At 32.1% G+C, this 23,530-nt stretch overlaps 4 protein-coding genes and 1 non-coding gene across 5 annotated transcripts; 4 read left to right on the plus strand and 1 right to left on the minus strand.

Annotated features, from left to right (window-relative positions):
- Positions 1–2,912: 2,912 nt before the first annotated feature.
- On the plus strand, positions 2,913–5,168 carry LOC107014547 (L-type lectin-domain containing receptor kinase S.1). Its single transcript, XM_015214487.2, has one exon. The coding sequence runs from the start codon at positions 3,057–3,059 to the stop codon at positions 5,043–5,045; it is 1,989 nt and encodes a 662-aa protein (XP_015069973.1). The 5' UTR covers positions 2,913–3,056; the 3' UTR covers positions 5,046–5,168.
- Positions 5,169–5,333: 165 nt separating this feature from the next.
- On the plus strand, positions 5,334–5,548 carry LOC114076590. Its single transcript, XR_003577651.1, has one exon. It is a non-coding gene; the product is annotated as a small nucleolar RNA U3 (small nucleolar RNA).
- A 108-nt stretch (positions 5,549–5,656) lies between these two features.
- On the minus strand, positions 5,657–8,561 carry LOC107014546 (ferric reduction oxidase 8, mitochondrial). The gene is made up of 8 exons (XM_015214486.2): positions 8,347–8,561; positions 8,157–8,250; positions 7,879–8,064; positions 7,555–7,792; positions 7,106–7,433; positions 6,754–7,012; positions 6,011–6,672; positions 5,657–5,927 (listed from the first exon to the last, which is right to left on the minus strand). Exons 1-8 carry the CDS (start codon positions 8,495–8,497, stop codon positions 5,746–5,748), a joined length of 2,100 nt encoding a protein of 699 aa, XP_015069972.1. The 5' UTR covers positions 8,498–8,561; the 3' UTR covers positions 5,657–5,745.
- Positions 8,562–11,645: 3,084 nt separating this feature from the next.
- Positions 11,646–13,958, plus strand: LOC107012394. Its single transcript, XM_015212232.2, has 4 exons — positions 11,646–12,035; positions 13,128–13,246; positions 13,394–13,512; positions 13,613–13,958. Exons 1-4 carry the CDS (start codon positions 11,825–11,827, stop codon positions 13,848–13,850), a joined length of 687 nt encoding a protein of 228 aa, XP_015067718.1. The 5' UTR covers positions 11,646–11,824; the 3' UTR covers positions 13,851–13,958.
- A 3,481-nt stretch (positions 13,959–17,439) lies between these two features.
- On the plus strand, positions 17,440–19,234 carry LOC107012641 (E3 ubiquitin-protein ligase ATL31-like). Its single transcript, XM_015212523.2, has one exon. The coding sequence runs from the start codon at positions 17,631–17,633 to the stop codon at positions 18,825–18,827; it is 1,197 nt and encodes a 398-aa protein (XP_015068009.1). The 5' UTR covers positions 17,440–17,630; the 3' UTR covers positions 18,828–19,234.
- Positions 19,235–23,530: the final 4,296 nt, after the last annotated feature.

Consider the following 23,530-nt stretch of genomic DNA (forward strand, 5'->3'; position numbering starts at 1 on the left):
TATATATATATATATATATATATATATATATATATATATATATATATATATATATTCTTCAAGTAACCAAAACAGGGCATTTCATTTGTCTAGCAAGTCGTGAAATAGATATAAAAAAAAGTTATTTTTTAAAATTTAAAAGTACTAAAGGTAAAAACATTCAAAAAGTAAAATAACATAGATAATTATTTTTACTAAATTTTAATCAAATTTTTTGAGCAAAAGAATTTTTCGTTATATATGCCTATGAAGTTCGGTAAGAGTGTAAAAAAGGGAAAATTGTATATAATAGCAAACTAATAACCTAAAATAAATGGAATAGCTAGAGTTTGATTTAATTGTGCTCCATAACAAACGTTAGCTAAAATTGCCAGCGTCTCTCTCCCAGAAATCTCGCTCGCCACTCTCCATTCTCGCTCGCCTCTCTCGCTTTATACACAGAAGTGTATAATTCTGTTTCTGTTTTGTATAAAGCGAGAGAAAATTGTATATACACATGCAAAAATATATATCTTCGTGTTATACACTTAATTATACAATTTACAAATATTTTACTTCAAATATTGCAGAGAAAAATGTCAACGAATTATACAATTGCGAATTATACAATTGCAGTGAAATACAATTTTCTCTAACTTTATACAACAGAAGTGTATATATGGTGTTTCTGTTTTTGTATAAAGCGAGAGAAAAACATATATCTTCTTGCTATACACTTAATATTGCAGCGAAATAGGCAGTGAATTATACAATTGTGCATTATACAATTGCAGTGAAATAGGATAGCGAATTATACAATTGCAGCGAAATAGGCCAGCAAATTATACAATTTAGGCAGCGAATTATACACTTGTATATGTATAGCATTTATACAGTCTTATGTTTGTTATGGAGTGCAATTATGCAAAGTTTGCTATAGCATACAAATATGAATTTTTTGTTTGCTATATGTGAAAGTTGCCCTATAAAAAATTGTGTTCTCACGAATAAAAGAAAAATTTAAGTAGATGACAAATATCCTGTTTTGCTTACTGATTCGTGGTGGTTGATTAAATAAAAATAGCAGACAAATATTAATCTGTTTTATAACTATTGTAATTTCTAATCATGATAAAACTAGTTATCTCAAATTTAAACTCTTTTTGTAAAAAAAAATCAATTATACTTATAATTAAATTTATATTTTTATATATCTCTGTTTAGTATTTTATATTTTTTCATAAAATTTTGAATCCATTTTTAATTAAAAACTTAAAATACAAAGAGCATCAGAAAACCAATTCGTAAAAGAAGACTTTAACTTTGAAAAATGTCAAACTTTTCTAAAGCTGACATTTTATAAAAAAATATATTACGCTGCTATCAAACAAGAAAATTATACCTCATATGCTTGACAAATGTGGTCTAATTGTATTTAAGACTTTGCAGCATATGTACACTAGAAGAATTTGAACAATTCCACTTTTGATATCTTTAGTAGAAATTTAAAAAAAATGTTTTGAACTTCTCAAAATTCAGATTGCTTTGTTTCTGCAATTTATAATCAAATTAAGTGACATATATTCTTGCTTTGTTTAATTTTTAAGGAATAAGATCAAAAGAAACTATTAATTACATATAAATATGGAATACAAATAAGTATCTACCGAAAATATTTCTTATATATAGAATGGCCAGTGAATGTGTTTTCAATCTTAGGTTATGCTATCAAAGGAGGTGCACATATTTTCTTTCTGTTTTTGGATAAAAGTTGAAATTTTACTTCGTAATGTTACGCACGACAGCTAACTACTCTTGTCATTGGACATTTGGATTATTAGGAGTAATTTATAATCTAATGTTTCGAGATATTATATTATATGAATTATTTAAGAAGTATATATCAATATAGTGATTACTATAGAAAAAATTTAATCGTACCAAGTATTTTCATAAAGTTAATGTAATTTTTATCATTATGCAATTTAATAAAAAAAAAAAAAATCAATACATGTCATGCATATATAGACTTGATATAAACACTTAATACAGATAAATTTTACCTATTACTATAAGCAGTAATGTGGATTTTTAACTTCTAATAGTTTAAATAACTTTACATGAATTGTTAGGTAAGAATCCTCTTAATAATATCTAAGGTATTTTAATTTTTAGATACGTCATATCGCAAATCATACCAACAATACATAATTTTAGTCTTTAGACAACGATTAATCCAACCATAACGAAATGAATATGAAGTTTCTTACTGGTACAAACTTGTTGTATGTAATGTTCTTTTTTTTACTTATTCACGTTTAAAATTAAATGATTGTGGGAGACTGGGAGTTTTAATAAAAAAAAAATTAATTTATAAAAAAGTTATTTAAATACACAATTTATTATATTACATTCTCTAAATTTTTCTACTACCTAAAAAAATACACAAATTTCTACTCTCTTCTTTTGTAGGATACTTTACTTTACGCGATATATCAGTCAGATATCACTTTATGCGATGCAGTGGTTTGATTCATTATATACGATGTATCGATCAGATGCATCACTATATGCGATACATCGAAACTTAATACATCACTTAACGCTATGTATCAATTGAATACATTATTATACATAATGTATGTGGACGTAATTTATCCTGCGATATATCGTGACATGATACATTATTTTATAAAATATTGAGTGATGATTTCAAAATGGAGATATGATATATGATGGATGTTGAGTAACGTATTTAAAATTGAAAAGGAATGTATGAGACATATTCAAATTCTATCAAATTAAGAAATTTAATAATTTGAAAAAGAGTAGAAGTAGATGTAATTAACACTTATAATGTGATTTGTGTAAAATTTTCTTAAATTTATATGTTTTACCTTTTTTAATCCGTTTAAAGACAAAGTTGGAATCAAAATAATTAGTCAAAGGATGATCTGAACTTAGACATCTTCATCATTTTCAGAGAACCTGCAACTCATCTCTAATTCCCTTAAAAAATACCATGTAATTTTCCTTCACAAATTTATCTTCTTCTTCTTCGTGCAAAACCCAAAACTATGCCACCATTATCACTGTTGTTCATTTTCATCAATTTTACAATCTTCCCATCCATTTTCGCCATCGAATTTCTCTTCAACTCCTTCACTGCTAACACCACCCCTGCACTCACCCTCATCGACGATGCCCGCCTTGAGCCACCAGTTATCCGCCTCACAAATGACTCCAACCAATTTTCCCTTGGCCGAGCTTTTTACCCATCTCAAATTCCTTTAAAATCCGCTTCAAGTTCCACTTCAATTTCTTCCTCTTTCTCTACACAGTTCATCTTCTCTGTACTCCCGGATGATTCCTCTAGTCCCGGATTCGGAATTGCTTTTGTTCTCTCTGCTTCAACTTCTCCGCCTAATGCCCTCTCCAGTCAGTACTTTGGACTTTTCTCTAACGCCACCGTTCACACGGTGGCCCCACTTCTCGCCGTCGAGTTTGATACGGGTCGTAACCCGGAATTTAATGACCCAGATAGAAATCATATCGGGATTGATCTTAACAGCATTGAATCTATTGTTACCCAAACGGCTGGGTATTATAGTTCTTCTGGTAATGATAGTGATTCTTTTGTGCCTTTAAATTTGCGGTCTGGGCAAAATATACATGCTTGGATTGATTTTAATGGGCCTGAATTTGAGATTAATGTTACTATAGCTCCGGCGGGTATGTCACGGCCTGTTAGGACTTTGTTGAGTTATAGAAACCCCATAATTGCGAATTACATGTCTGCCCAGATGTATATGGGGTTCTCTGCTTCAAAGACTCAATGGGTTGAGGCGCAAAGACTTCTAGCTTGGAGTTTCAGTGATTCTGGAGTTGCAAGGGATATTAACACTACGAATTTGCCGGTTTTTCAGCTGGAAAATTCCGGGTCTTCGCTATCTTCTGGTGCTATTGCTGGGATTGTTATTGGTTCTGTGGTTGCTGTGTTGGGTTGTTTATTTGTATTTTATTGGTTTTGGTGGCGTAAGAAGGAAGAAGATGATGTGATTGAAGATTGGGAACTTGATTACTGGCCTCATCGATTTTCAAATGAAGAGCTTAGCCAAGCTACAAAAGGGTTCTCTAAAGATGAGCTACTTGGGGCTGGTGGATTCGGTAAAGTATACAAGGGAACATTAGCTAATAACACAGAAGTGGCAGTGAAATGTGTGAACCATGACTCAAGACAAGGAATTAAGGAATTCATGGCTGAGATATCTACTATTGGAAGGCTTCAACACAAGAATTTAGTACAAATGAGAGGGTGGTGTAGGAAGGGGTATGAACTTATGATTGTGTATGATTACATGCCTAATGGGAGTTTGAATAAATGGATATTCGATAAGCCGGAGAAGGTTATGAATTGGGTAGACCGGAGGAGGGTCCTAGCTGATGTTGCTGAGGGGTTGAACTATTTGCATCATGGTTGGGAACAAGTTGTTGTACATAGGGATATTAAATCTAGCAATGTTTTGTTAGATAGTGAAATGAGAGGTAGACTGGGTGATTTTGGGCTAGCTAAGTTGTATACTCATGGTGGTGTCCCTAATACTACTAGAGTAGTAGGTACATTAGGGTACTTGGCACCTGAAGTGGTGACAAGGGCTAACCCAACTGCTGCTAGTGATGTTTATAGTTTTGGGGTGGTGGTTTTGGAGGTGGCATGTGGGCGAAGGCCGATTGACTTAGGGATTGTGTTGGAGGAAGAGGAAGTGTTGATTGATTGGGTTAGACAAAAGTACAGGGAAGGGCGATTATGTGAGGCAGCAGATAAAAGGATCAAGGAGCAGTGTTCGGAGGAAGAAATGGAAGCTATATTGAAACTAGGACTTACATGTTGTCACCCTGATCCTCTCCGTCGGCCTACTATGAAGGAGGTTGTTGCTGTATTGCTTGGTGAAAATGTCGATGCAACGCCAAATGAGTTGATCGTTGAATTAGCACCTACTGAAAGCAACACGAGAGATAGAAGCGACTGGTCAACTGAGGAATCAGAACCACTTTCGGCTGTGTAGATATTGTACTTCTGTTTCCTTCATTGCCTTGAAATTATTGTTTAAAGGTTTGTTATTTGTATTGTAACTCTAAACTCAGCATTAGTTGCAAATAGTTATGGGCATTGCAGTTCAAATTGGTCACTGAAAGGATATTACAATCATTACTCAAGATAATCAAAAGCAGATCTCATTGGTTATTAACAAGGTCTGTTATAACTTAAAACCGAATCAAGTCCCTCTTTACCACATCGCTAGTTGAACTCAAAATTGAACCATTGAAAATGCTTCCAACCGCAACAGTTGGGCACGACCTTACTTGAACAGGATCTGTTCTATAGGCTCGTACCACTGTATCCTTGATTTCTAAGGAGACAGGAATTCAAGTCTGGTGGATGAAATATGGCCATGAGGCTAGAGCGTGATTAACAGCTTTGGTATGGTCCTCGGGCCTACTGCGCAGTAGATGATCGTTCTCAGGCCTCTCGTGGGTCTGGGGTGGTCTCTTGGCTCTCTGACAGACTTCTTAATTCTTTTCTTTTTCGAAATCAAACTTATCATAATATGGTAACATCCACAACAGGTAGACAATGTGCTAGACGGATGTTCACAAAGAGTATTAGAGACTGAAATTTAACGAATTGAATCCTTTTGGTAATACTCTGATTTTTTATTAAGTTAATTTGTAGACAATGTGCTCGACGGATGTTCACAATGAGTATTAGAGGCTGAAATTTAAAGAATGAAAGCTGAAAAATGGTTTATGATCTTGTCCTCCACTTTGAAAACCGTTAGAAAGTAGCTGACAAGTTGTTGCGACCGATTCTTTCAATGTCTCAGGCCCACAAACGAAGACGCCAATACTAGATCCTTTGGATTCATTAGCAAGTTGGGAAAAGATATCTGTAAAGTTTCAACATATTAGAAGGCCAATAGTTTGGAAGTTAAATAGTTAAAGCAAGGACATTGATGTATTTGATACATACCTTTAAAGTTTGGTCTTGCTCCGTAATGGATTTCGTGTTGATCGTAAACTCTGTTTGCTCCTGTTGGTTTCATTGCTTTACTTTCTTTTTCAGAAAATGATGGAGTTTCTTCTCTTAGCCTCTTCCATCTCCATATGGTAGCCACCAAGGTGCCGGATATTAACGCTAATGCAAAAGAGCATATGAGAAGAATGTCCACTACTGAAGTAGCAGTTTTCTGTTCAGGTGACTTTTTATCAGGCTTGATAAAAACATGGTTGGTGATGATAAGGAATGCTAGGAAAACAACAGACACCACCAGAAGCAGGACGGACATCCATTGTAAGTTCTCAAGTCCATATATTGCATGGCCGGGACGATTGTTGGTGAAATGAATGTTCTGTATTTTTGGGACCTCGTTTAGCACTTCTCGCAACGATCTGTTGGATTGGTGTTCACGTGTCACAAACACTTTCAGTTGTAGATAATGTTGTTCTGCATCGAAAACATGTGGTAGAACTGAATCTAACAAGCAGATGCCTTTGGAGTCTTTTGTAGTGTAGACAAGCTGTATTTTTACAGGTAATACGTTTTTGCTTCTTCTTGTAGAGGCAATTTCTTGCAGAATGCTCAAAAATGGTGTAACCCCAATTCCACCTGCCACTAGAAGTAGACTATCGTATCTGTGGATGATTCAACAGGTAATTATATATGGGAAAAGATGAAAACTCGATTTTCAAACATGGAGAACATCATTTCGTTACCTCAGAAAGTCCATTGACGAAGGTCCATAAGGGCCTTCTGTTGCTACTTGCAAGAATCTCATTTCACCAGCTTCTGAATCAGGCTTTGAATGTAGCATATTACAGAGAGTGCTTGTCCACCTTCCCTCAGCTTTGATCAAAATAGAGATGGTGTGTTTATCTACTTTCGAGCTAGAAGTTATGCTAAAAGGATGCCATTGAAAATTGGAAATCCTTGGAATCTTGATAAAAATCACGCTTGTTGGTGCATATGTCAACCCTGAAAATAGTGTGTTAAGTACGTGATTATTTAGGACCACTAAAGCATAAAGGTAGCTTTTGGAAAATTGGAAAAAGATTACTGATATTGTACTTGGATCTTTTGGCAGTGTCAACTCGATGGCTTTGGAAGGAAAGATTCGAGCAGAAAGAATATACGTTTCTGGCCTTGACTGAATCATTCGGAGTATCTTGTCAAGGCAAAACAAAAAAAAGCCAGGCAAAACCATGTAGAAGTGGCGATCTCCAGTATGAAACAGGAAAAACACCAAGAAAACTATATACAAGTGATGTGTGTAATAGAAGATCTCGAATCGTTTCCTTCTTATCTGTGGAAGTGATGTGATCCAAATGACCAATCCTATAAGAAGAGTGATCTCCCCCGCGAGGTAAATACGCCCTGTTTTTTGCCATTTCCACATCTATTTTTTTCTCCATACAAAAAATAGACTTAGATAGTAAGTAGCAAAGCATAGACACACACATATGTTCGAACTAAATTGAAAAAAGGAAGTAATGGTCAAAATGATCACATAAGGTTACCTCATCTCCGAGTTGATGTTTGATACCCCATATTAGTAAAGTACCTCCACCATGTAATGTACCAAATAATATCATTGTTGTCCCAAGCCAAACATGATATCTCACCGAAGCTTCAAATTGGATGCCAAGTATTTGAAAGACTGACATTCCCCTCAAGATGGGAAGAAGAAGAAGAGCTAAGCAAGTTTCTGCTAATAAACCACTCCTAGTTGCCACTCTAAATACTCTGTATTGCCATCTGTATACAAACGCATTCGAAAGTATTACCATATGATTTATATATATATCATTTCTTGCATGGAATATAGGAATATATACACTTACACAGACAAAGTGAATGATTTCATTGGTACCATCTTCTTGAAGTCATTGGAGATACGAACATAGAATGTCCATGCTAGAAAGATGACGAATAGACATACAGCAAGGATTTCAAAACCAGACAGAATGCCTATGTACTTATTCACAACTACTGGATTGGAGAGAACAGATAGCGAAGACCGCCCTTTCCTGTCAACCAAATTCCGGCGAGATAAGGTTTGCATACGCTCTACTCAACCTATGTTTTTGTTGTTATGCCTATATTAAAACAGCAAACATACCTGCTGATTGCTTCCTTCTGTTTCAGTGCCAAGTAAACAAAACCAACTATAGCTATAGCAATAACAGGAAAGGTATAGACAGCACAATTAAGACCTACAAGACCTCAAAAGACGAAAAAGTGTCATAAAATTAACACTTGTAGTACATGAACATCTAAATTCATTTGAGTTTTGGAAATTAGAACTTCACCAGATTGGGTTAAGAATGAGGCTGATGCCTTTTTTTCTGCAAGCTTCCAAGTTTTAGTCCATAGTTGTGTGGGCTTGAGAAGCCAAACAGATAGCCATCCAGCAAATATCAAGAAAAGTAGCAATTTAAGGAGAGAGGAAATTTTAGTCATGTTTTAAGAAGAGCTGACTTATGTGCTTTGAATATAAAGAATTTTGGGTCTATATAGTGTACATCGGTCATTTGGTTGGTGAGACTGAAAAAGTGATTCAGAAAAATAATAATAAATCCAACAATATTTCACATAAAGTAACAATTAAATTTAGCTTTGTTTGGATGGTTGACAAATATTGTTTCATGTATCCTACTGTACAACCGCTTTAAAAAAAATGTAACGCTCGAAATTAAAAAAAATGTAACGCTCAAAATCTAAAGTAAAATTTTGAATTCTTGAATTACTAAGTCAATTTCTAGTTTTGTGTTCAATTAATTCAAAATACATAACTAAAGATAAAAATAAAAATAAAAGTACCAATTTGTATAATTTTTCGCTGAGAGAGTGAGGGTGTTCTAGATCCTCTCCAAACGAATCCTAACAAATAATGAGACTTGTTGTTTACGATAACACTAATGTCCCTTATGAAATGACAAGTATTATGATCCAATTATTTATAGAAAGTGACGACATATAAAAAAGAATGGAAGGAGTATATATTTGCATTTTAAGTAAGATAGAATGCAAAATAACATAAACTTCAAAATACAAAAGTAGCAACCAAACAATATACTATCAACTTCCAAATAACATTTTCAACTTAAACTTGAAATACTACTTCATGTTCTTTCTCCTTTTTTCAAATTTCAACGAACAATAGAAAGAAAGAGAAATTACTGTTGCACTCTGCACCAATCCATCAATTTTAGAATCAATTATTCCATAATAACCAGTTAAGACTGAGATTAATGGTTATGGATAATAATGCCATCAACTTATGACATTTGTGATGGCTTTCAGCATGGGAATATATCTTCGTTGAGTGGATGTTATTATCAGCACATCCATTCATTACAGAAGAAGCAATTTGCAGTATTAGTGGATACATGGTCCACTCCACGGTCCGCTTAGGTCCAACCCCACTATTGCTACTGCTTTTTTTATCTGCTCAAGATCCAACAACATACTCTATTCTAGCTGGTTGACTATAATTCACTTATTGCATAGGCGGATCTAGGGCTTTTGGGTGGGAGTTTTCGGGAGCCCAGTAGCTTTTGCTCAGATCCTGTATTTATTATGAGAATGTAAGAAATAGGTGTGGGGCATCTAGTGGCAGAAATGGAACTCATTACTTAAGTTTTGTTTCTCTCCCTCTTGGGGAGTTATAATAATTTTCGATCTCTAGGAATTCATAAAGTTCAAATTTTGAATCCGTTAAATGAAAGATGGGGTGCAACTGGTAAAGCTATTGTTCACAAGACAGAACAGTGAGCTACTGATTTTTGCTTCTAGTTGTGCCAGCAAAAAGAATTATTTTTCGTGATGTCAAGTTACTAAAGAATATACTACAAGTGGATGGTCCTAATAAAAACGTGGTAGGTTAGATAACCCATAAACTATGTTATAGTACTTTGTGATAATTCAGATGTTTAAAAAAATCAGTTAGTGTGACATTCGCACCAAAATATGTCTCTCTGCGTATCTAAAAGAGCTTCAACAGAATACTTTAGTGGAAACTTAGATGAATAAGACTAGCAATTTGGGAAGTAGATGAACAATAGCTATAAAGTGTGTTATATATATATGCCAAGTGGTTGGTGAAGACATCATTTGGAGATTTACTTGTCGAATAACACTGGTGATTACTTTTTGTTGTATAGTTTAAGCACTTTCGTAGCTTGATATTCTGGTGTCTTAAACGTGGAGGAACCATACTAATCCATCTTGAATTTAGTGGTTAAAATCTATTGCAGTGATTCATGGACGTTGATATGACAATATCTTAGGATGGGATAGCCTTAAAAGTGAAGGCCGAGTTGAGATGAGGAAAGGCTTACAGTGGGAAGAAAGGGGTAACAAGCACACCTAGAGAGCACAATTGAGAGTTGTACGTTGTGCTCGAGAGGAATTAATGTAGTATTTATGAATTTTTTACTAGTTTACCTGATCAAAGTTAAAAAGAGCACAACTTGGATGAACAGTAAAAGAAAGATGGGGGGTTATGTATTCGAAAACGGACAAAATGTTTATGTTTTCCTGTCCTTGGAAAAAACAAGGAAACCATGTGGTCATGTATTAGGAACAGACAAATGAAAATCAGAAAACCAATTTTAAACCAGAGGGAAGATAAAGCTTCAAATTTTTTCTGATTTTCATACTAATTGATTCCAAATTAAGCATAACCATGGAATTTTGCTTAAACACCAAATAGTTTCAGGGATACTGCTATGATCAGAAGCTGTTTATGATCTTAATCTATCTAATTAGCCTCGGCTGATATTTTTGTTTCTCAATCTTGTTTCATATAGTACTAATTTGGATTTTTTTTGGGATCTTCACACAAATAGCTGGACAGATTTATTTATTTTTTCTAGTAGGTATACATCGATTATTGATGATAATACACATATTTTACATATATTATACATTCTCTGGCTATTGTTAGTTTAATCATTTGGGTGAACTCCTATATAGGTTAATCCTTAAAAAATATATGGCATACTGGAATTTTGTGTGCAGAAAAGATCGGTCAAGGGATATCTAAAGTAGATGGCGCGTTTGATTAAGGTATAGTCCAGTAAATACAAAGTTTATTATGAAAATCTTATTATCATTCATGTTACCTAATGCAATATTGCCTGAGAAATTCCTACTCCACCATGATTTTCGTCATTTCAAGAGCATCTTTGAGTTATCTTTTGCATATGAGAAAGATCAGTTTTATGAAATATTTAGTGTGGAAAACATCACTAGCAGGAAATGAAAATCCAAATGGTAGTAACTAGTAAGTACTACCAATTGGCATGCATTTTTAGGACATCATAGTATGGTCCAAAACTACTTTTTTTTTTAAAAAAAACTAGATGATTCAATATATTCCCTCTTATATCACTATCTGAAATCGGTCCAAAGGAGAAAAAACAGGAGGGGAGAAGGCATGTTTCACTAGAGAAATAGAAAGCAAAGTTCTCTTCTTTATTTTAACACAAAAGGCACATATAGAATGTGACATGTCCAGTAAGCCTGCAAATGTTGACAAAAAAAAAGGACCAAACTTTTTCCTTACTTTGTGTCTTCGATAACGACGACTTTGCTTCTTTACCTCATATTCAGTTAATTCCATAAGCTTTTAATATTTGTTTCCTTTCTTTCTATTTATTAAGTCCACAGTGTTTATCTTTACCCACAGTCCCCACTAAACCATTTGCTTTTCCCCTTTTTGGACTGGTAGAGATGAGGGACTGAGAGTAAAATTCACTACTAGTTGCATTATTGAGAAAAGAGATGTCTTGGGAAATCGAAGAGATCGGAGAAGATAGCAAGAGTGAAGTGATTGGGAACAACAAAGATGGAGGAGTGATCAATGATGTTTATGTAGCAGTTGGCAAGAATGACATGTATGTTCTTCAATGGGCACTTGATCATGCCATCTCTCCAGGAATTCGCGTATGCCTTGTGCATATTTTTCCTCCCATTACCTACATCCCTTCACCAGGTAACTTTTATTTGTCATTTTTTTTTTCAATTTTATGAATTTGATGCTTCTTCCAAAACATATAGAAAAACAGTGGTATTGTTCCTTACTGTTTTCATCGTTTTTTTCCTGATTAGTGCAAAGGCCTTCATAGCAAACTATATTTCGACTTGTGATCAACCCATAGGTACCAATAGAAAATAAATAGACACTCAAAGCAAGTACATATTCGAGAATCATAGAACGATGTATTCAAGAAAACAGGGGAATGTCAAGATAGGATGATCAATAGATCAAGCAAAATAGGGAATTCGAGATCGTGAACAGTATTTTTCTGTCGCATGATTTGGATATTTACTAAAATAAACATTAATTTGACCTCCGAAATAAAGCCTTATTTAAGCTAAATTACAATAATAGGTCGATACAGCTTGTACAAAATATACCTTATATTCACTACTGTACCAGCCTCATCACCAAAAGATGCAGAGCAATCAAATAGTGCTAGGTTCATTTAGACATGATTAGAAATCAGATTAATTTGAAGTTTAACTTTTGTTTGGACATGCAATTTAGATATTTTTTTAAGTTTACTTTTCTCATAAACATGAAAACCTCCAAGTTGCGAAAACTATCAAAATTTTTCTAATTCTTATACAATCTTACCAAATGAGCAAATCATACTCCATAAATAAGATATCAAAATATCCTAAGGCGCCCATTGATAAATCATATATTTTCATGTTATAAAAATAAATGTATGTGATCACAAACGTGAAATTATGATCCCAAATCCATGTCCAAACACCTAATTGTTGATGAATACGCTTAATTTATCTCAATGTGAGCCAACCTAAAATCTGGTGCTTCTAACCTTGTAGTAGCTTAGGACAAAACTAAAAAGCTGCCTACCTTGACAAACAATGTATCTGGTCTTTTGTCAATTAAGTGGTTAGTTGAGGATAAATAAATTTGCACATAGCATTGTATGTATTGCATTTATGGTTCTTGAACAAATTTTAGCAAAAAAGGGAAAACATTTAATCAAGCAAATAAAAGCCAAAAACAACCTGTTGACCAACTTGTTTAACAAATTGAATTTTGTATCGAAAGTTGGCAAGTTATCAAGTAGCCAACTGACCAGAGAGCAGGTGCAAGCTTACATCAATGAAGAGAGCAACAGACGGAAGAATCTGTTGGAAAAATACATCCGCTTATGCAATGATGCCAAAGTGAGTTATACATTATTTGCAAAATCCTCAATTGCCCGATTTAGAGGTTAATTTCTCATATGGTCAATCAACTAATGGAGTAGTTATTATCCGAGAAATCAAGTGTCAAATTCAGAGTTTTAACGTTTTTATAACCGGGGATTGCAGGTACCAGTAGATACTGTACTTGTGGAGAGCAAATCACCAGGCAAAGCATTACTTGATCTAATATCTGTTGTCAATGTTACCAGCCTCGTTATTGGAACTAAACGATCACTTTCCACCATGTAAACATCCTTCTCTGTTACTGTTCAATTGAACACTGCATATCGAAATTACTTTTCGTATTGAACATTCTTAGTGAATTATTATTTATATTTGTTTCAGACGAGTGATGAAGGGACATGGAATTGGAGAATATGTTCAGAAGAATGCACCAGCTTCCTGTCAAGTTAACGTCGTTGGTGAAGAAGGCAAGAAGATAAAGAAAGGTGAAGCGGTGCAGCTAAAAGGCAATTATTCCAATCCTCCTTCACAGCCGGAGATTGCTAAACAATCTAACAGGAATTTATTTGAATGGATGTGTTTTTCTCCCAAGTTCCATGGAGAAGTCGGAAGAAAATAACAAAAACGAATTCAAAATTTGAATCTTATAAATTCGATAGGCAACTGAACCTATTAACTATCCGTAACTAATAGTACTATATCAAATTTGACTTTCTGTTTTTTTTTTTTCTCAAATCTTATTAGCGATAGTACTTCCGATAAGATTTTTTCTATTTTCAAAAGTTTTAACTCGTGACATCTCGCTTTTAAGTAAGGCATAATACATATATTGGATCCTAAATTTGGCTTCAAATTTTAATTTTGATCTCCAACTTTCATAATGTAACATTTTAACTATCTAACTTTCAAATAAATAAACACATGAGTCCTACATGGCAAAATACACGTAGGACACCACGTAAGACAAAAAATGATATGTAAGACATGTGTGTGTCTATTTGTTCAACTTCATACAAGTTTAAGTCTCTATTTGCATACGCCCAAAGTTGAAGGACATAAATGTAATTTAAAGCCAAGTTAAAAAGTATATTGATGTATTATGCCTTTAAGTAATCATCGCAACTGTTAGCACATGGTTATATTCCTTTAAGAATTGGATACCACAAGGCTGCTCTCTAGTCTCTACATTTGCAACCACTTTTGATTATTTATATCATTTAACTATTTTTCACCTAGACATTTATTATCTATTATTGTTGTTATTATTATTTGGTCAATTAAAATCTAGAACTATTACAATTGGCGGTCTCATTAATTTACTTGTATTTAAAATAACACGACCAGCTGAACGAATAGACATGTGCTACTCTGCTAGACTTACACAGTACTTCACATTTATCGTAATCAAATTTATTCAACACATAACTTAATGTTAATGACCACACATCTCACCAAAGAATGAAATACTCTCTAAAGTTCTTCTTTTTGTTGCAGTAAATAAATTATACTATAATGGTGGTACCAAAAAGAATTCTGAAAATTTGAAAAGAAAAAAAAATGTAATGATTTTGCCATGCCCAATAATCAATCAAAAGGTTGTTTTTAATTATACGATAAAAAGGTCAAACTATTCTTATGTAAAATAATATAACCTTGTCATATACTCATATGTCTTGTTTTAGCCAAGTAAATAAAAAATATACTCCCACAAGTTAACTAGCTCAAAAAAAAAATCATTAATAAGCCTTCTAGAACAGGGATAAAGGTCAACTTTGATTAGTGTTTGAAATAGGCGTTCTTAAATATTTAAAAAAATGAGCAATAACTCATATGGAAAATTATGGGACTACTTTGACTATTTTAAATGACAAAACTAATAAAGTATTGATTTTATGTAATATAAAATTTAATTATCAGTGGTAATTTTATTAATTAAAACTACGTACTACACAGTTTCATTTCGAAACTATTACACCCTCGATTGAAACTTACACGTGACTTAAAAGCTATACTAAGGACCCGTTTGGCCCCAAGAATATTTGAAAAAGAAATTGAGAAGTGGTTTGTTTAAAAAAAGTATTTCATATTTTTAAATGTTAGAAAAAAATAGTTTTTCGCCCATCTTTTAATATTTGAGAATTTTAAAAATTATCTCAAAGTCTTATATTATTGTCTTCCTCAAAAAAGTTTGAGTTCTAATTTGAGTGATAAAATTGAGAAAAAAAACGTGTTTAATGGTTAAATTATACCTGAATTAGTGATAAGTCTGAGTATGCAATTAATGTATTGTCTTGCCTATAATGATATTTGGTTATTGTTGATTGTTATCAATTCTATTATAAGGTTATTTTTTAAGGAATATATTCATTATAAAATGATAATATAAATTTATGGGTATTTTAAAAATATTTTTTAGAACTTATAGGTGTAAATCATATTTTTTGAAATAGACAGATATTTTTGATAAAATTTGAACCAAACACATGGTGAAACTTCACTCAACCAAGAATATTTGAGAACTCGGAGTCAAACGCTTAGTTAAGTCATATATCAATTTTGTTCTTCATGAACTTGAGAATACTAGAAAACACATATGCGGAGCAGATTTAAGAATTTTTAAAAGCACTTGAAAAGAAATATTAACTTTTAAATTTTGATTCTGTAATTTAATAATCGTTATTTGATTTGATACATTCGATAATATCATATTGAAATTATAGTGGAGTGTAATATAAATTTAATAGAATTTTTTAATTATTTATATGTTTTTATATAGAGACACGATATAATATAAGATCAACAAGTAAGAAGAGATTAAGAAAAATAAATTGATACAACTAAAAGACATATATTTGAGTGATTTATGTTTATTCTTTAATTTTCTATTTCGACTAGTAAATAAATAAGTAATAGACATGTTGATGCATGGTCTTTATTAAATAATTAATTTAGTATTGAGAAATATCGAATATCATATGATGTCAATGTCTCATACCAAATACAAACCCGAAAATCATAATTCTGAAATTCTACTTTAGATTGTTATCGAATTTCAAATTACAAAAATAACAAACTATCAAAAAATCTAATTCAACTCAGAATTTTGATTTTTGATAATTTAGAACTAACCCTATATATGGGAGAAATTACAAAATATATACTCAGAAGAGGAAAGTTGATGTACAGAGAACTTGAACTTAAAAAAAGAAAGTGTCTTGAAAAAGAAATGGAAATTAATTAGTTTTAATAATTACTTGATATATACAAGTTGGGCCAAATCAGATAAAGTGGGCATAGTTAAGCTATAAACGATGAATTAGATAGCCGAATAGTTTTCCTTTTTTATAACTATCCAATCAAACGAATGATCAGCAGCACCCTAATTAGAATTCTCCGGCGAATTTTAAATAAGAAATAAATACACAATTGGTCCAAATTTTCTCAAATTATATAAGAGAGTTCACGCCAAAGCAGGCACGTCATCTTTGTTGATGTATCTGTTTAGCATGTTCAAAAAGAATTAAAAATTATTTTTTGTGTCCTATTTTAATTATGTAATTTTTTTTTAAATTATAGAATTTGTTTCGTTGTGAATTTTAGTTTTAAATTCATACTTTTTACTTATTATTTTATTAATTTGGATGTCAATAAAAATTTGTTATATCTTAGTAACTATTTTAAACAAAAAAATCTACTGTCAACGATGAAAATAATTTAACTATGGACACTTATTAATCTCTTTAGATAAATTAGTATAAATAAAAGGTAATTCATAATTTAAATATTTAAAATTAATATTAAAAAAATTTAATCAACTTTCTAAACTCTATCGATATCAATAAGCTAAAAAAATAATAAATAGGCACCTGTATCTAGTAATGAAAATTGACTAAACGATTAACCATTTTAAAAATAATTTCCAAACACATGGAGCCATCCATTATGACCGCAATTGCTTTTTAGTTCTAGAACACCAAAGTAGTCAGTCCTTTACGCCTTGTATTTTTTACCCTATATTAAATTTAAATTCATAATTAAATAGCAACAAAACATCTCAGTAATTATACTACCATCTTAATATTTTTTATCATTTCATTCTAAGTTATTATTTAACAATTTTATTTTTATTAAAGCAATTTAAATAAATACGATACATTTTAAAATAATATACCAGATCATCCAAGAAGCTGCCTTTTCCTATGAAAGTCAAAATTTTCTTCTTATCTTTTTCTTCCTCCAATAATACTCTTTTATATTCTACAACTGACTTTTTCAGACTCAATAGAAAAAACTCTTCCCTCTGTTTCCTTTTTTTATATATATAAACCCAAAATACTCACCTCTCTAGATTCATTACTCTGCCTTCTCCGGCCGGCGAAAATTCCCACCAAAAGCTGCCATGGTTAATTTTAAAGCTCTTTCCGTTAATCTCCTCCTATTAGTATTACTATGTCCGGCGTCAGCTCAGCCATCAAATTCCTCTGATTCCGAGAATCGGTTCGAGTACCCGAGTGTCAGTCCTGCTATGGCAATTATCATAGTGATACTTATTGCTGCTCTTTTTTTCATTGCCTTCTTCTCAATTTACATACGCAACCGCGGTGCAGTTAACGGAAGCATCGGTCAAACCTTCTCCATGCGACGGCGTACTGCTGCTGCTACTCGTGGACTTGAAGATTCCGTCATCGAGACTTTTCCTACCTTTACTTACGTCGAAGTAAAGGATCATCATATTGGGAAGGGAGCTTTGGAATGTGCCGTGTGTTTGAACGAATTTGAAGATGATGAAATGTTGCGTTTGATCCCTAAGTGTGATCACGTTTTTCATCCTGAATGCATCGATGCTTGGCTCAAATCTCATGTAACTTGCCCTGTTTGCCGAGCTGATCTTACTCCTAAACCTGATGAACCGATGCCGGTTCAAACTCCTGAGGTGAACCGGGAATTGGGGCAAGAACAGGAGAATACACAGCAAAATAACGAAGTTACGATTCAAATAGATGTAGATGAGAATTTGATGTCACAGCAAGAGGAGACCTCTGTAAAACCAGAAGTTAAACGAAATTTGAGTTTCAACGCGGTGAACCGGCCGCCGAGGTCTTTTTCTGTGAAGAGACCAAAGATGTTAAGCAAATTCAGGTCACATTCGACCGGTCACTCATTAGTGGTACCAGGGGAGAATTTAGACCGGTATACTCTTAGATTGCCGGAGAAGGTGAGGAAAGATGTAATGGACCGGGCTCTACTAAACCGGACAAGGAGCTGCGCAGTCACGCTACCAAGACACGGTAGCACCACAAGAGGATACAGAGCCGGTCCAGGAGAGGGAAGCAACAGAGGTGCAAGGTCATTCAAGCGAATCGACCGGTTCGATCCGGAAACAAAATCAGACCGGTGGTTTCTCAAGATTGCACCGCCATTCTTTACCAGAGGTTCATCAATGAAGTCACCAAAAGTAAGAGCTGATAACGAAGAAGCATCCACATCACACAGTAATATGAAAGTAGCAGTAAAATTGCCGTCCTTCCAATGCCTGGAGCCGAAAGGTGATGAACCGGGTTTATTGGCAAATGACTCGGCTCGATCTCCGGTTTAAAGAATGTTATAATTGCTGACTCGGGTTTAATTAAGCGTGGTGGAAAGGGAAAACTTTTTGTTCGCCGGCAAATATGGAGAACGCGTGGTCGATGCTAATTGGCTGGGCCCCACCGACCTTTGAAACTTCCGCTATTGACTTGAATGCACATATTATATAATAAAATGTCCAAAAGTTGAATTCAAGGTTTTCGATTTCTAGAATATTCTTTAAAATGTTGATTAACTTTTATTTTTTGAAAAAACAAATAATTTTCAACTTTGGGTTTATTTGGGGTGATGAGATAGGTGTTTTAAGAGTGTGTTTATCTAGATGGATGATGTAATACCCTAAACACAATGTAAATATACCATATGTTTTATTTTGTTCTTGATTGATAGATGAGATATGATGGTTTTCCTCTTAAACACAATGTAAATTATACCATGTGTTTTATTTTGTGTTTGATTTTTTTGATAGAGATATGATGGTTTTCCTCTTATTTTAAAGGCTTTAATGTACAATCTAATCCATATAACTTTATAAGATATTTTATTTAAATTCTTGATTTAAGTTTTTATTATAACGGAACATTTCAATTGATAATAAAATGATTTAATTAGACATTTTTTGTTTAAATTTTAATTTGATACTTATTTTTGCTCGTCTATTAAATATAATTAAGTTAATTACATAAAATATATTATTACTTTTAATTATATATATTCATCTCAAGGCGATATAATTCCATGCATTTTCTACTTTATCAAAGTTGAGATGTTCAATTACTAATTTGAGGGCAGCCTAAGAGCATAAAGTCTTCAAATTTTCAATCTTACTTCATGAAAGATGTAGCTTTAACTATTGTAAATCAACGAATTGGAATTGGTCTTGGTTTATTAGTTTGCATTTTTAGTTGTTCAAATAATGTAAACATCAAAGTCAGATAAATACTTCAAAAGAATAACATAAATATTAATAAATTACTCGGTGTTATAATGTAACGATAATATACTAAAATTAACAAGAAAGAAACAAGAAAATGCTAAATATAGTTTTGTTTTGTCTCTTTGTTACAATAAGAGGAATATATATACATACATGTACTTGTGTATACTTGGGCACCAAATAAATTGTATGGAGAATTAATTTACAACAAATAGTATATTGTATGTATATCTATCTTATAATATTGTACTAGGATGTCAAATAGGCGAGTTGGGTTGAAACTGGAGATATTAAAATGGGTTGAGATAGAAATCGGGTTGAGTTTTGACCCGCTCAAGTTTGCTTTGGTCTCAAATGGGTTGGGTTCAAATAGGCTAAAAAACGGGACGAATCTTGACCCGATTAATCTCAATAATTTTAACATAGTGTATTTAACTTTTATAATCGCACTTTGAATTTTCGCTCAAATTTTTTTTAAAAAAAATAACAAATGAATAGATTGATCCTAAAAATGTTAAAAAAATAAGAATTCATACATATAATATAGGAACATATCTAGTAAAGAGTTTGAAAACAGATTAAAATTGGAGATTGAATTGGGTTCAATTGAGAATTCTCTTAAAATGAGTTAGACTTGAATGGATTGAGATTAAACCCAATTCACATTATCTCGAGCCCAACCCTTAAAATTCTGGGCAAATTGGGAGGTGGGTGAGTGAAAGTTATTTATATTTGAGTTCATTTTTTACACCCCTATACTATAAATATTATATATACGTGCATATTACAACATAAAATATATTTATATCGACATTTATTTTTCAACACTCAAAAATTTTCCATCGAAAAGATTGCTTTTAATAAGAAGAAATCAAATCACAATTCTCTTGCAAGTTGCAGCGCAGCGTCTGAAATAGGCAGTGTTTTTTTTGAAGTGTTGAAAAAAAAAAAATTAAATATGTCAAAGTTAGGAATGCTATTAATGATATAATTAAATTACAAAATAGCATTTAATTGCAATGACCCAAATGGTGTAACACAGAATTTCAGAAGTAGAATTGTTTTAATATATCTATAAGGAAAAGTTAACAAAATACATAATATAACAATAATAATTGCAAAAATGTGAAGCTTGTGGTATTTGGTAAAAGTTCCAACTCGAATATACACTCTGATCCTTCAATCGGGCTAAAGATAGTGTAATTTCACATTAAAAGATCATGCTGCGATGACATGTTGAACTCAATACATTTTACGTAGCTAATGTTTCGGAACATGAGTTGTATGTTTATTATTATTATTATTATTATAAATTTTTGTTACAGAATAAGAAATATTTTAACAATATTAAATTTATCATTGACATTTTGGAATATTCTTGGACTATTTGAAGAGGTTTAAAAATACTTCTTAATCATTTACTTGGCTAAAAATATCTCTCAATCTTTATGCTTGTTTTTACCCTTAAAAACTTAGCAAATTTTAACAGTTATTATTATTTATTATGTGACATTTTCTTGTTAAATAAAATTAAACAAAACTACCTATCAGATTTTTATCAAAAGAATACATATTTTAGATTTAATTTATCTAGTATTTATATATATTAAATTAAAAAGTGTTCGACCGTAAAAAAAACTTGTCCAGGGATGGAATCTCATAGAGTTCTTTACTTGTTCGGGGATGAAATTTCATAGAATTCGAAAGAGCTCACTAATGGAAACATCATTCATGTACATGAGGTCATGATTAATGATCTCGATTACCACAATAAAATAAACGTTAACAACCTAGTGGATAGGTGAAAATGATAAATTTTCAGAGATCTAGAGGCTAGAACAAATTTTGGATATCATTGGAAAAACAATGTTGATGATAAAGTTAAAGATGGTACTATACATTTGGAACTAGCTACACATAATGAAACACTTGCATCTAGAACTTTTCACAATTTTTATGGTGCAATTAGATAAAATAACATCGAAACTTTTGGCTGCAACAAAAAAAAATAAGAGAAGAACTTCAACTAGATTTATATCTTTAGAAAAACAGAACATAATAAAATCTGCACTTTCGCTTCGTGTAATTTCGTATGTATGATAGAGGTAGTGTGGTGATTGACCTCAATGCTAATGGTGATCCCCAAGGCTGAACGATCATATTTCACTAAAAAGAATTGGTATATTTATACTTTTAAAAGAATTAATATTTTATAATATTAATTGGACCATATATTATATAAGGATTTTCTTAAAATATATTTCTTATCAAAATGAGTAATTTTTTTCATTGATCCAAATCGAAATTGGAGGAAATTATCATCTTAGAAAGATTATTAAATAATCTAGTATTAATTGAGTGAGCTTTTACTGTAGAAGAAGAAGATGGTTTTGATGCCTGTAATCACTCTCCTTAAAAGAGCTATTGCCCATATACATATTGGGATAAACACAAATAATTTTCCACAAGGATACAACGAAACTTTTTGTTTATAAAATTGAATTTTCTTAGGTTATTTTTAGAGAGTCTTAAATTTTTAGAACTTAGGAGATGACTCTCCATAAGATTCATGTTCTTTCATGAAAAAACATGACCTTTATGATAGTTGTTCATGAAAGAACATGTCTCTTATGAAAAGTCATATGTTCATTGAAAGAACGTGACTTGGATGAAGAACTATTCATGAAAGAACATGACTTGGATAAAGAACTATCTCTTAAGTTCTATAAATATAAAGAATAGCTAGATTAAGAAAATTATGCATGTATAAGCAAAGAGTTTTCTTATTTCCTTGAGCAGTGTTGTTTGTATATACCTTAATATGCATATGAGCAATATCTCTTTAAAGAAAGTAATTATGCACCTAAAAGAGCGTCGACGTCTTCTTCTTCAGTTTATACTTATTATTATTATTCTAACAAGAATAACTTCACGAAAAAAGTGAACATAAATGTAAATTCATTGACTATGAAAGAATAACAATCTCGGGGTGGCTCTTCTTATAAGATGACGTTCCTGTTCTCTTCCTTGGCTCACCTTGCAACACCTTAATTTGATTTTGCTAGTGGAGAGAAAATACACCTTCCGGAATGAAGAGATTTTACAAAAGAAAATGAGATTATAGCGAATTTTGTATAGTTGTAGTTGTATGGTCTCTCTATATTTCGCTCGAAAAATAGAGATTATAATAAATGTGTGCGTATATGTATTGGAGTTGTGTCCATTTACTTGTATATATATAGGTCTTGGCATAATTCGTTCAAATCGAAAAAAATTGACTGAATTAAACTTTTTTATTTTAATTTTGATTTTCGTTTTTTTGATTTGTTCGATCGATTTCGATTTGAAAATTTAATATTACGTCTCAATTTTCGATTTTTAACAAATTAAATTTGGTTTAACTAAAAAGTCAAATTTAATAACACTAATGACAAGTCTCTTACTCTAATAATACTAACACTTTGTTTGGATCATTGTTATCCATTGTTTCATAATGTATTGTATTGTATTGTACTCTATTGTACTGTATTGTATGGTAGATACAATGTTTGGCTAGATTGTATTGTTTCTTGTTGTTTAGTAACATTTTAATTGTTTGGTTTGATTGTATCGTACTGTATTGTAATTTATAAATTTACTTAATTATTCTAGGGTAGGAGGTTTGACTAGATTTAAATATTAAGGTAAAGGGTAAAATAGTATTTTGAAATATTATGTAAAGAAATAATTGGAAAAAGAAATTAAGTAACAATGGGGACACATCAAATTGGTTGTTC

Source organism: Solanum pennellii, chromosome 3, assembly GCF_001406875.1.
Source record: "Solanum pennellii chromosome 3, SPENNV200".
Taxonomy (NCBI): domain Eukaryota; kingdom Viridiplantae; phylum Streptophyta; class Magnoliopsida; order Solanales; family Solanaceae; genus Solanum; species Solanum pennellii.